The 13,416-nt window shown below is 38.3% G+C and overlaps 1 protein-coding gene across 2 annotated transcripts in view; it reads left to right on the forward strand.

Moving 5' to 3' along the window:
- SPAG6 (sperm associated antigen 6) overlaps positions 1–13,416 on the forward strand; it is a 63,361-nt gene that overhangs the window by 30,452 nt on the left and 19,493 nt on the right. For both annotated transcript variants that reach the window (XM_032349606.1, XM_032349605.1), the window contains exons 5-7: positions 9,517–9,722; positions 10,609–10,782; positions 11,954–12,106. In XM_032349606.1, the coding sequence (XP_032205497.1) occupies positions 9,517–9,722; positions 10,609–10,782; positions 11,954–12,106 (533 nt within the window). The remainder of the gene's footprint in view (positions 1–9,516; positions 9,723–10,608; positions 10,783–11,953; positions 12,107–13,416) is intronic.

The following is a 13,416-nucleotide window of genomic DNA, read 5'->3' on the forward strand; positions in this document are numbered from 1 at the left end:
AGTGAAGCTGCAGCCGTGGCTGCAGTATTATATGCTCATCTAGCAACTGGAAAACAAAATGAAAACATTTCTAGGTACAAAAAGCAAATTTTGTAAAAGATCTGATTCCCAGTAGTTAATCATCAGTCTCTTCGTGGGTGGAGTGCCACGGACCCTCTTCGTAGTTTTTGCCTCCTTCTATTCAGCTTAGTCTTAGCTGTGAAGTCATTATAAGTTGAAAACAAAAAAAAGTGCCAAAATTTGGGTGTTTTAAAAATTGCTCTAGATCTTATGTTACCTATTAACTTCCAAGGCCATCCCCAAGTCTCTCATTTCCCACATTTCTCTTTCTCTTGTCTCCACTACTTCTCCTTAACCATATTTTGAAGCTGCTTTTTATACTTGAGCCCTGTAAGTGCGTCGTCCGTCCCAGCTGATTGTAATTTCTTACTAGGGCACCATTAACTCCAGATCAATGGCTTCCTTGACTCCCTTGACTTTTTAAAGGAGCCAGAATTATTTAACCTTCAAAGCATACGTATGGATGTTAACCCTTCATCTCTCAAACTCTGAACCCACATGTACAAGTTAGACCGATAGCTCTGAGGACTGGAGGGATGTAGTGTGGAAGTAACGAGAGCAGGAAAAATGACATCTGTGGAGTGGGGGAAATAAATAAAAATAATATAGTAGACTTTTTCATTATACTATGCAAATTCTCTTCCCACCCTTTTCTCACCCTGCAACTGGAGATGTCTGTCTCTCAGCTCAGAATTATAGAAGACTTGTTGGGGCGCCTGGGTGGCTCAGTGGGTTAAGCCTCTGCCTTCGGCTCAGGTCATGATCTCAGGGTCCTGGGATCGAGCCCCGCATCAGGCTCTCTGCTTGGCGGGGAGCCTGCTTCTCTCTCTCTGCCTGCCTCTCTGCCTACTTGTGATCTCTCTCTCTCTGTGTCAAATAAATAAAATCTTTTAAAAAAAATTATAGAGGACTTGTTACCTACAGAGGGATGTTGCCTCAGGTGTGTTGGTGAAGAATAAAGCCAGCTTCTGTGATGGCCTCTCAACCTCCAATGATGCCCACCTCCTCCTAGTCACATCCTCGTGTAGCCTCCTCCTACATTTTCTCAGTGAGATATAGCAGAAGGGATGGTATGTGACTTCTGAGGTTAGATTATGAAAGCCTGCAGGCTTTGTCTTGGATTCTGTCTTTTGGATGCCTGTCCCTCACTTTGGGGGAGGCCTCATCATAAGGAACCTATGGGAGGGCTCCAGAAATGGGGAGGATCTGATGAAGGCTTCTTCCAACATTCCTGTCAGTGTGCTTAGAAGCAGATCCTCTAGACCCAATGGAGACCTGGATAACTGCCCTAATGGACATTCCATTTCAACTGCAGCCTAGTGCAAGGCCCCAGCCTGAACCACCCAGCTGAGCTGCTCCCAGATTCCTGACCTACAGAAACCCAACATAGTAAATGTTTCCTGTTTGAAGCAGCTAAGTTGGTGTGATTTGTTATACAGCAATAGATAACTAAGCAGTAGGTTTACTGGGTTAGACTAAAAACAGGACAGATTCCTTCCACTTTGAAAGTGACATTCCCAAACTCATACTGGAGTACAGTCAGTATAATAACTAGCTTTAGCAATTGCAACACCGTATTTGACTTTTACTATAATTTTACCAAATCATGAAAAGTCTGATTGAATGGAGTAACTTTTATAACATAAGATTAACATCTTTAGTGTGTAGCCAAGTTTTAAAGGTATCTTTTACCTGCTTTACTCAAAAAGGTTTTGAAGTGATGATATATTTTACAACCAGATGCAAAAACCTCCTATCTTTAAATGGCTAAACAGAGAAATGATGATTCATGATGTTCTTTTAGTTTTTAGTTTAACTTGTCATAGGGCTTGGAGACTGATTAAAAATGGTGTTTGAAAAAATAATTTAAAAAGCAATAAAGTTAAAAGAAATTAGAGTTCCTGAGGTGCTCGATTTACCTATTGATTTCTGTGTTAAATTCATAGTATTTTTTTCCTTTTTTATTTTTGAAGAGCCTCTTCATTTTGAGTCCTTTTTATGAATTCTCCGGATAGATCACTTAACTTTGCTTAAAGTCTTTGCTCCTACATCTCCATTATGAGCAGAAAAATTAGCTAAGTATCATAATATATATTTAGATTAATTCTTTTTTTGCAGGCCAATACTTTTAGGTTTTCATCAGTTTATTGAAATTTGCTGCTGAAATTTTTATATTTTATTTTCCTTTAATTTATTTATTTTTAGATTTTATTTATTTATTTGACAGATAGATCACAACTAGGCAGAGAGGCAGACAGAGAGAGAGGTGGAAGCAGGATCCTTGCTGAGCAGAGAGCCTGATGTGGGGCTCGATCCCAGGATCCTGAGATCATGACCTGAGCTGAAGGCAGAGGCTTAAACCACTGAGCCAACCAGGCGCCCCTATATTTTATTTTAATTTATTTTATTTACAGTGGTTCTTTTATGACTCCAAAACATGACTTCAAGAATCAAAGGTAGATTCCACATCCAGAGCCTCCCACAGGTCATTTTACAAGGTATAAATTTTAAGCCCAGTGTTGTGAAGTGCTGGTTGGAAGCTGTAGCTGGCCCACGGATGGATGTGGGATGTGTTTTATTTGGCCTGCACTGTATTGTCTCATGGTGTTCTAAAAAAAAAAAAAAGTTGCCGACATTTAAAAAACCAGGTGATTTCACATTAAAAATCAGATTTCTGGCTTCTCAAAACATGATAAAATCTGACAGCAGCCGGCCTATGTTCCTACATGGCAACACCAGGCTCAAGCTAAGTCGTTGCTGCTGCTTTTAGTTGGTGCATGTACTTCTCCAGTTTTCTACTGCCCCTCTCATTGTTTTTCTTACACTCTCTGACTTCACTTACTTGAATTACTTGCCTGGGCCCTGTGGAGATTTGAGTTTACCATTCCAGCTTGAAACAAACAACCCGCCACAGCAATTAAGAGGAGGGGTCCAAGCCGCTGTGAGCACTGTAAAAGCAAAATCCCTGTTCCCTGACTTCCCTGTTTTACCTGTTACAGCCATGCCTATTATACACTGATGGACATTTCTGTCCTCTTCTAGTCAACATAAAGTCATTTCTAGTATTCCATTCAACCAATTCTAGATAGTACTAATTTTATGAGTGGTGGTGTTTTTATAAGTCCTCCCTTTATGCCGTGTCTTTTTGTTTTAAAATTAAAGTGTCTCCTTGATCCATTCATCTGTTGATGGACATCTAGGTTCTTTCCATAGTTTGGCTATTGTGGACATTGCTGCTGTAAACATTCGGGTGCACGTGCCCCTTTGGATCACTACGTTTGTATCTTTAGGGTAAATGGGAGGGAGACAAACCATAAGTGACTCTTAATCTCACACAAACTGAGGGTTGCTCGGGGGAGGGGGTTTGGGAGAAGGGGGTGGGATTATGGACATTGGGGAGGGTATGTGCTTTGGTGAGTGCTGTGAAATGTGTAAACCTGGTGATTCACAGACCTGTACCCCTGGGGATAAAAATATATGTTTATAAAAAATAAAAAAATTAAAAAAAATAAATAAATTTAAAAAAAATTAAAGTGTCTCGAGCATTTTTAATTTTTCTGTGTTAAAGGTTTTGATCCACTGAAGTTGTAATCCTTCACACCTCTTAGTAAGAGAGTACTACAAGTTCAGCCTTTATTTTGTTAGGAAAACATAAACAAAAACACAAACCCAGGTCCCAAGAACAGCACAGAATAAAATTCTTAAGAAAAGGCAACTGTGTGAGAAGCAGTGAGTTCTCACCCAAATTTTCATATTAAGAATATTCAAAGAACTTTATGCACATAATGCTCGTGGAAAGGATCATGGAAAACCTGAGAGAGGCAGAGAGAAGTGACAGGTGACCACTCTTGTCACAGTCCCATGGAGGACGCTGTTTTCCTTCCTTCACTCAACAGTGAGTATTCATGAGGCCCAACAGGACCAGCTATTCCCTTACTGAAAACAGCTGACCAGCAAGTCTGAGAACTGTATAGTTAGTTGTCTACATGTCTGCCGTAAATGACCTTCATTATTATTTATGAAAAAGAAAGTGCTATTGGATAGTTGTAGTCCCTCTGACAATTTGCAGTCTAAAAAATGATTACAAATGAATAATGCTTCACATTTTTAAAATATAATATTTTAACTTAAATGTAATAAGGGCATACATTAAGGCAAGAGGGCAAGTGTGAAAAAGTAAATGGATAATATTTCTATTATATATTAATAATTTTCAAAAGATTTAAAATTTTCAGAATGCTTAAAGGAGACATACATTCCCATCATTTTTTTTGGAAGATTTTATTTATTTATTTGACAGAGATCACAGGTAGGCAGAGAGGCAGGTAGAGAGAGAGGGGGAAGCAGGCTCCCTGCTTAGGCAGGGAGCCTGATGTGGGGCTCGATCCCATGACCCTGGGATCATGATCTGAGCTGAAGGCAGAGGCCTTAACCCACTGAGCCACCCAGGTGCCCCCTCATCATTTTTTAAAATAAGAAAATTCCCTTCATCATAAAAAATAAGCTAAAATGTTTATATTTATTTTTCCTTTATAATATAATACTAGTATAGTTAGCACAGCAGTAGCTGTATGTATGGACAAAAGACATGCTCACATTTCTTTTTAAAAAATTTGTAATCGCATCAAAGAAAATTTGCCAAATTGAGAAGAAAAGTACATCAGCAATAGTACCATCAATCCACTATAAATTCTTAGCATGTTGTTATAATATATAACCTTCTTTCTCTGCATTTTTCTTTGTATAACTACTAATCTTGTTATCTAACAGTAATGATTATGTCAAATGTTATTGCATAAGAGATTTGTTTTCTAAAAACTAATTTTTGAAGATTTATTTAAAATTTAAAATGAAGCTATTTTCAGGCACTAAGATAAATTTCTTGACTCACTGCTTTTCTTTGGTCAAAACCTGTAATGAGCATCTCAATCTGTATCAGTCTTGGATTTCATAAGTATCAAAATTAATTGAACAACCAAAACTCATTTTCAAATTACAGTTAGAAATGAACTCCATGAGATTTCTGTTACGGGAAGTAATTTTTAAATGTACCCGAATTTGTATGTGCTTTGGTTACCGTTACATTTTCCCAAATAGAGAAGTGTAGGACACGGGAAGGGGAGAAGCAGGTAATATGGGAAACACTGCCCTGCGTATGCTTTTCCCTCGCACTCCACAGCCGTGACTCCTCGCTTTTCCTTGGTGTACCTTCACCCCAAGCCAGCTCTGCTACAACAAAATAATTTTACTCTATTCTGCTTCCCCAAGATCTAGCCAGGTTTCTAGGACATAGTAAGCACTTTTGAACACCCAGTGACCAAAGGAAGAGAGGAAAAGATGTAAGTAGACCGAACATGAGAGAGGACAGGATTATACCAGGATATTTTTGACTGTAAGTTACAGAATATCAGATACTAATAGCTTAAAAATAAGGACATTTTAAATTTTACATGACACATAAGCTCAGAGTCAGGGCAGTTCCAAGGTTGGTTATGCAGCTGAACAGTGTCATGGAGGACCCAGATGTTTTTCATTTTTGTACTCAGCCATCCTCAGAATATTGGTGATTTCTTCCATTATCATTGCAGGATGGATGTAGGAGTTCCAGATGTCATTCATACACTTGACCATGTCAGCAAAGAGTCAGAGTTTCTTTCTGTATCTATGGACGACAAAGAAAAAACCCTATCAACAGATGCTTCTAGTTGACTTCTACTCATGCCTTGGCTGACAAAGGCTACTGGGTAGATACCAACAGTGACTGGCACAGAAATGCCAGAGGAAGCAACCATAGGGAAGGGGAGAAAGATATGCCATAGGAAAAAGAGGAGCAACAGAGGCAGGAGGAAATAATCTGTAGTAAGTGTAATGTAGTATGGTGTGCATTCTGTACACCTCCTGTATCCTTACCTGTACATACACTGCTTTATACCTTGGATGTGTATCAAGGTAATAGAATGCCATCATTTATAAAGAACACTGTGTTTCTTTCTTTTTTTTTTTAAGATTTAATTAATTTATTTGACACAGAGAGAGAGATCACAAGTAGGCAGAGAGGCAGGCAGAGAGAGAGGGGGAAGCATGCTCCCTGCTGAGCAGAAAGTCTGATGGGGGGCTCGATCCCAGGACCCTGAGATCACGACCTGAGCTGAAGGCAGAGGCTTAAGCCACTGAGCCACCCAAGCACCCCAAGCAGTGTGTTTCTGATCCTAGTTTTTATAGGACCATATAAATCTAGAGATGTGATGTATATGAAATCTTAAGTACAGAATTGGTAAGTCCAACCCATGTTCTTGGAAGCTTCATTACCTTCACAGTAAGTCTTTCTCCAGCCATCCCTAGCCTTCCCCTCATTTACCATCACTTCTCTGGAGAGAATAGAAAACAGCTGAGGCTGGGATACGGTAACAAGTCAGCAGAACAGAGTTTGCTTTCTTATTAACATTATAGAGTTCAGGAAAAGGAGGATACAGCATTCTAACAGTTATTCAAGGAAAGGATAAAATGCATGGGAATTACAAAGATAATAGATTTTTTTAAAAAAAGAACCTAAGTTTTTATTAACAGTAATTTTATTTTTTAAAAATATTTTGACAGAGAGAGCACAAGCAAGGGGAGCGACAGAGGGAGAAGTAGGTTCCCTGTTGAGCAGGGAGCCTGATATGGGGCTCAATCCCAGGACTCTGGGATCATGACCTGAGCCACCCAGGCCCTCCTATTAATAGTACTTAGGGGTGCCTGGGTGGCTCAGTGGGTTAAAGCCTTTGCCTTCGGCTCAGGTCATGATCTCAGGGTCCTGGGATGGAGCCCCACATCCAGCCCTGTATTTGATATCTGCTCAGCAGGGAGCCTGCTTCCTCCTCTCTCTCTGCCAGCTTCTCTGCCTAATTGTGATCTCTGTCAAACAAATAAATAAAATCTCTAAAAAAAAAAAGTTCTTTTAAACAGTTGTAGTTTACTGTACTGTACTCTTACCTCTTAGAAAATATAAATGAAAATGAGTAAACATACATAGATGAACTAATCTTTATACTCTCTCAAAATAAATGCAGCTCATCAGAGATCTCACTCAGTTTACAATAGGATTATATCCCGGTAAATCCATTGTAAACTGACAATATCTCAAGTTGAAAATGCATTTGCTACACCTACCTACTGACAGTGTAGCTTAGCCTAGCCTACCTGAAACGTGCTCAAAACACTTCCATTAGCCTGCGGTTGGGCAAAGTCATCTAACATAGAACCCAGTTTATAGTAAAGTGCTGAATATGTCAAGTAATTTATTGAATACTGCACCAAAAGTGAAAAACAGAATGGCTGTGTGGGTGCAGCATAATTGTAAGTGTATTGGTTGTTTAGCCTCGTGATCATGTGGTTGGCGGAGCTAAGGCTCGGGGCCGCTGCCCAGCATCACCAGAGAATATTGTGTGGTGTATGTATCACTAGCCTGGGAAAAGATCCAAGTTTCTGCTGAATGTATATTGCTTTTGCACCATCATAAAGTTGAAAAATATTAAGCCAAACCATCCTATGTCTGGACTGTCTGTGTTTATGTTCTAGGTCCCCTTAAATATGTACACATAAAAAGTTGATATTATCATACAACACATGTATAATTTGGACTGAGCTGAATTAAGTTACTATTATATTATCTTACTAATTAACATAAAATATGAAAATTGTTTCTATAAATTACATAAAATACCGCACTTTATGCTTTCTTTCCATTTCCCTTGGGTGGGGGTGGTAGGAGAGATACAGTAATCACCGGTTTCACCTGCTGTCTTATTGATCTTAAGGCAATTGCAGCAGAATCCAAGAGAAGCTTCTGAGGAATCTGTTATATTGGGAGGTTGAGATTCCAGTCTGTTGCTGTTGTCTTTTTTTTTTTTTTTTTCCAAACCATCGTCCTTTTATCTGCCTCTTGTTCTTCAGATACATATTAACTTCCCAATGTATTTCATATTTCACATTAGATTTTTTAAATTGAAATACAGTTGCTAATCATTGTAGCGTTAATTTGTAGAAGTGTGTCACCTGCACTAGAGTTGAATGAGTCTAGCGCCTATAACCTTTCATTGATACATGTTTAATAAAAGGATGAGTGAACCATTCACATGATACTAGAACTTCTAAGATAATTATAATAGTTAAAGGAAAACAAATATCAGACTCTATAACCTGTATTTTCTAACATTATTCCCTTTTAGAAAATGTGATATCACCAATCTTTTGAAAAATTGAACACTGTATTTTTTTAATTTTTTAATTTTTATTTTTTCAAAGATTTTATTTATTTATTTGACAGAGATCACAAGTAGGCAGAGAAGCAGGCAGAGGGATAGGAGGAAGCAGGCTCCCTGCTGAGCAGAGAGCCTGATGCGGGGCTTGATCCCAGGACCCTGGGATCATGACCTAAGCCAAAGGCAGAGGCTTTAACCCACTGAGCCACCCAGGTGCCCCTATTTTTTTTTTTAATTGAAGACTTTAAGTGATATGCTAAATAGATAGCTTGGCTATGAAGACATAAATTGCCAAGGCACTACAAATCTGGGAAAATGAGAACATAATTTGAAAGGAAGAGATTCTAGAAATGGGTATATGTGATTTAGTAAGAGGCCATGAATACAACGAGGGGAGAATCTGTAACTAGGTATGGTGTTTTATGCTTCTCAAAAGACATTTTTTGCGTATATATTTTATGGGTCTGCCCGCTTGTTTCCAATTCTCTGTAATTTAAAATGTGTTATTTTTATAGCTGTTTGTCTTGGACATGTGAACAAATAAACATGTATATTCAAAAGATTTTATTTCTGACATGGAATGGTTAAGATAAATTTATTCCTTTATCTTTACATTAACATTTGCATACAAAATATGTTGTTCAGTTGTAGATCTCATTTTATATGTACAGTGAAAATTCACCTTTTAATCCTGAGTAAGTTAAAAAAATCTTTTAAAAGTACTATAAGATGAAAAGAATTTAAAAATTGACATTATTGGCACAAGATTCATGTTAATGTTTACTCATGTAAATAGCACAAAATACTGCCTAATTAGTGTGGTTGGTAAATTTTTGGTACTTTAATTTTCTCTGTTATTGTAAACCATGCATAAAATGCTTGCCTATTGAGAAGTGCAGAATTGTCAGAGCTTAAACAGCTGACATCTGCTTACTCTCTTAAAAAAAAAAAAAAAAGAATAACAAGCCATTTCAGCCTAATCTACCTCAAATGTGTTCATGTAAATGGAGGTCCGTCTATTGACCTGTATTCTTTTCAGCTCAGGATTGGTCCACATGGTTTATGAAACCAGGAAGGCTGATTTGAAATGCAGATGTCGAGACAGTGAAGTACACCCTCCCCTTTTTTCTTTGCTGTATCTGTCAGGGTGAAAAATGGCTTGCACAAGGGTCAGTCACCCATACTCACTTAATTACTTTTCTTGGACCCACAGAACTGTCACAAGCTGTGGTGGATGCGGGAGCTGTTCCTCTTTTAGTACTCTGTATCCAGGAGCCAGAAATTGCTTTGAAAAGGATTGCTGCTTCAGCCCTCAGTGATATTTCAAAGCATTCTCCGGAGTTAGCGCAGACGGTAGTGGACGCAGGAGCTATTGCTCACTTAGCCCAGATGATCCTGAACCCTGATTCTAAATTAAAGGTACTTAAAAATAAAGTTAAAAAACAAACAAATCAGGCTTCTGATTACCTCAGAAAATAGAAATGTGTGTAGATTAATATTATGCATTTAAAAATAATTAGAAAATTTATCATTGAAAGCAGATATGGGTATGTTATGTATTTGATCTTTTAATATGTAAGCCTTATGCTGTAAAAATCAGACAGTGGACCTATCTGGTTAAAATATGTGCAACGCTGAAAACTAGAAGTAACACTGGTATTAACATTAATCATGAAAATAAGGAATTATGTAATGACTGAATCTCAGGGTTGGAAGACCTAAAGGTCTTCTAGTCTGCCACTGTTATATTTTAAGATTCCATGAAAATTGCCGTATTTATCTTAGCCTTTTTTTAATAGCTCCCTAAAATTTTTTGATTCTCAGCTAATGGTTAATTGTACTTTCCCATTCTAGTAGTTACATTGTATAAGATTCTAAAATTGTTAACATTAACTAAATAATGGTAAGTTCTTTGAAATGTTATCAGCATGATGCCAAAAATAAGATGCTACTTCTGCTTGATCCTTTTTGTACTATATGTATCATTAAGTAAGTATTAATTAAGAAATACTATCATCCAAAGGTCATATTCTTTGATGATCTGCATAGATAAGAGATTTAAAGAGTCCACAAAAGAATGAAGGCATTTAATTTGGGAATTAGGGAATTTAAGTTCTAGTATCATTTTTAAGTGTCTCGGTATAAGACTAGGAATTGACAGTCTCAAGACTCCTAAAGTTCTGTCAGAAAAGTAATTGTTTTTTTCCTTCTTATAAAGGGATTTGAGTGTGTATAAAGCTGTTTGAATCAGAACTCTGCAGCGAGCTCTATATCATGTATTTTTATTTTGGTTTTTGCTTAATAGCGTCAGGTCCTTTCAGCTCTTAGTCAGATTGCAAAGCATTCTGTGGATCTGGCAGAAATGGTTGTGGAAGCGGAGATTTTCCCAGTTGTACTTACCTGCCTGAAGGACAAAGATGAATACGTGAAGAAAAATGCTTCTACTTTAATTAGAGAGATTGCAAAACATACACCTGAGGTAAGTAAAAAAAAAAAATTAAAATTAAGTTTTAAAAATACAGTAATATTTAGCTAGTTTTAGTTTTTAAGCAAAACATCAACTTGTTTGCAGGGCTCAAGTGCTGTGCCACAGAATCTGGTTAGCTCAGGGCTTCTCATCCTCAGCACTGTGGACGTTTTAGACTAGGTAACTGTTTGTCGTGGGGGGGCTGTCCTCTACAGGACAGGGTGGATGGTCAGCAGCATCCCTGGCCTCTCCCCAATGGACTCCAGTAGCACCCCTGACCCTATCCTGATAAACATGTCTCCATATATGGGCCAGATGTTTCCCAGGGGACAAAAGGGTCCCTAGTTGTGAACCACTGGGTTATATCAATAGAATTTCAGCCTAAAATCTCAGTTTCTAATAATTTCCTGCTTTTGATTCCTAGACAGTGGGTGGCATGGACTTCTGTCATCCTTGTCATTCTGGGTCAGCTGGGAGTAGTGAGAGACAGCATGCCTTCAGGTCTGAAGAGACCACCAGGCTCACAGCCTAGTATAACCCCTCTGCTAAGTGCTTGAGCTCTCAGATGCTGAAGGAGAAGAGATGAAGCAAATCTGGGTGGATTCTGAAGTTGCATCTTTTTCTGTGTATATTTTGACTAATCAATTTCATTTCACAAAATTCATTCTTGATGTCACCTAGCGTCTTCATTTGGTTGAGATTTTTCAAGATTGAAGTGCAATCAGCTAGTAGTCATTGCTAGCAAAGGGGAGATAATTAGGCTAGAATGGTTCAAGTCTGACACTGTCTTTTAGCACTCAGTGATTAATGTGCTTCATATTCACACACTGTGATTGGGAGCTTCAGTGTTAACTGGTTATGAACTCGCCCTAGACTTGATGTCTAAGTGAGGAATTTTAACATCTATTGCAATAAGGATAAAAGTCGTGCTATTGATGCATGAACAACTGAACCCCAGAGTGGCTCCTTGCAATGAGTATGTCTGCACATTTGAAGTAGCAGGATTATTCTACTTAATCTATTCCTTAATGAATACAACAGTCTCACTAAATGATATTTCAGATTTCACCAGATGGTTTTTTAGGTCCTAAATTAAAAAAAAAAAATGGGCAAGGTTCAAGTGAGATTTAAAGGTAATCTCGTGCTTCATCGTCACAATGCTCTGATTCTCCTCCCCTCCTAGCTTTCGCAGTTGATCGTTAATGCCGGTGGAGTGGCTGCCGTGATTGATTGTATTGGGTCCTGCAAAGGGAACATAAGACTGCCTGGCATCATGATGCTTGGTTATGTAGCAGCTCATTCTGAGAACCTGGCAATGGCGGTGATCATTTCCAAGGTCTGTGCTTGTTTCATTTCCTCTGATTATTGCAGTGAGATGTACTAAGACAGAACCACACACGAATGCCCTTCCACAGAGTGTAAGATTGAACTGACCAGAGTGAAAGAATTATCTCAAGAAATTTTCAGCTTTTTTTTTTTCAAGGTTTGTTAATAAGTTTCCCAAAGCAATGCTTGAAGTAAGGTTTACTTTGCAGAAGTTTAACGTTTTTGCCAGTGTTTAATATTGACAAACTATCAACACTTCTGAGGTTTAGTATTATCTGTACTTAAATATTACGTATCTATCTCAAAGGATTGACTACATATTTATAGACATATAAAGCACACTTTGATTCAAAACAATTGTTATAGAGGCACCTGGGTGGCGCAATTGGTTGAGTGTCTGACTCTTGGTTTCAGCTCAGGTCATGATCTTGGGGTCCTGGGATTGAGCCCCACATCAGGCTCTATGCTCAGTGGGTAGTCAGTCTGCTGGGTGACGCTCTCCCTCGCCCTCTGCCCCTCCTCTGCCCCTGCTTGTGCATGCGTTCTCTCTAAAATAAATAAATAGATCTTTAAAAAAAAATACAACTGTTATAAATGACATGCCTGGTACTCATTTTCATTGTTCTCTGAGGTCTATACATTATCCCCTTTTCTGTCATTTGGGTAAGAGATGACAAGCCTAGCACATCCTTTCTTTATCTACCTTCTCTCCCTCAGCTTTCATGAACTGATTTCTCTTCTTAGGTGGAGGAAATTCAGAGCACACATCAGATAGTAATGTTTTTGTGTCCTTGCTCTAGGGATTTGGCCTTATCTCAACTCGGTATTAACCCATCATGGAGTGTAGCCTTGGCACATAGTAGGTGCTCAAAAAATATTTGTTGAATGAATAAATATTGATCTCCCAAAGAATGCTTCAAAGGCTGTATGCTTACAGTGTCTCTGGCAACCCTCTAGGGTGTGGGTTTCTTATCAGCATAGAAAACCTGCTGTGTGTTAAACAGAAGTGCGAGTTTTTTTGTTTTTTTCTTTTTTTATCCCTTGCTAATCCTCAGAATAAAAAGGAACCTCAGATCTTTATTTTCTACCAATTCCTTGATAATTCTTTGCTTCACTCCCTTTTTATCCTGCGCTTTTCCTTTTGTTCTTCTATTACCAAAGACTATGATAGTGACTAGAGCAGTAGTGCTTTCTGAAGGGTCGCCATGGGGATATTATTGGGATTTTTGATTTGCAGTTCTTTTGTGCATAGAAAGCTTACACATAGGAAGAAGGATGAAAGAAGCAATTACTTTTGCTTCCTGTATTTCTTCCCTCAAC

The sequence above is a fragment of the Mustela erminea genome, chromosome 6 (assembly GCF_009829155.1).
Source record: "Mustela erminea isolate mMusErm1 chromosome 6, mMusErm1.Pri, whole genome shotgun sequence".
Taxonomy (NCBI): Eukaryota; Metazoa; Chordata; class Mammalia; order Carnivora; family Mustelidae; genus Mustela; species Mustela erminea.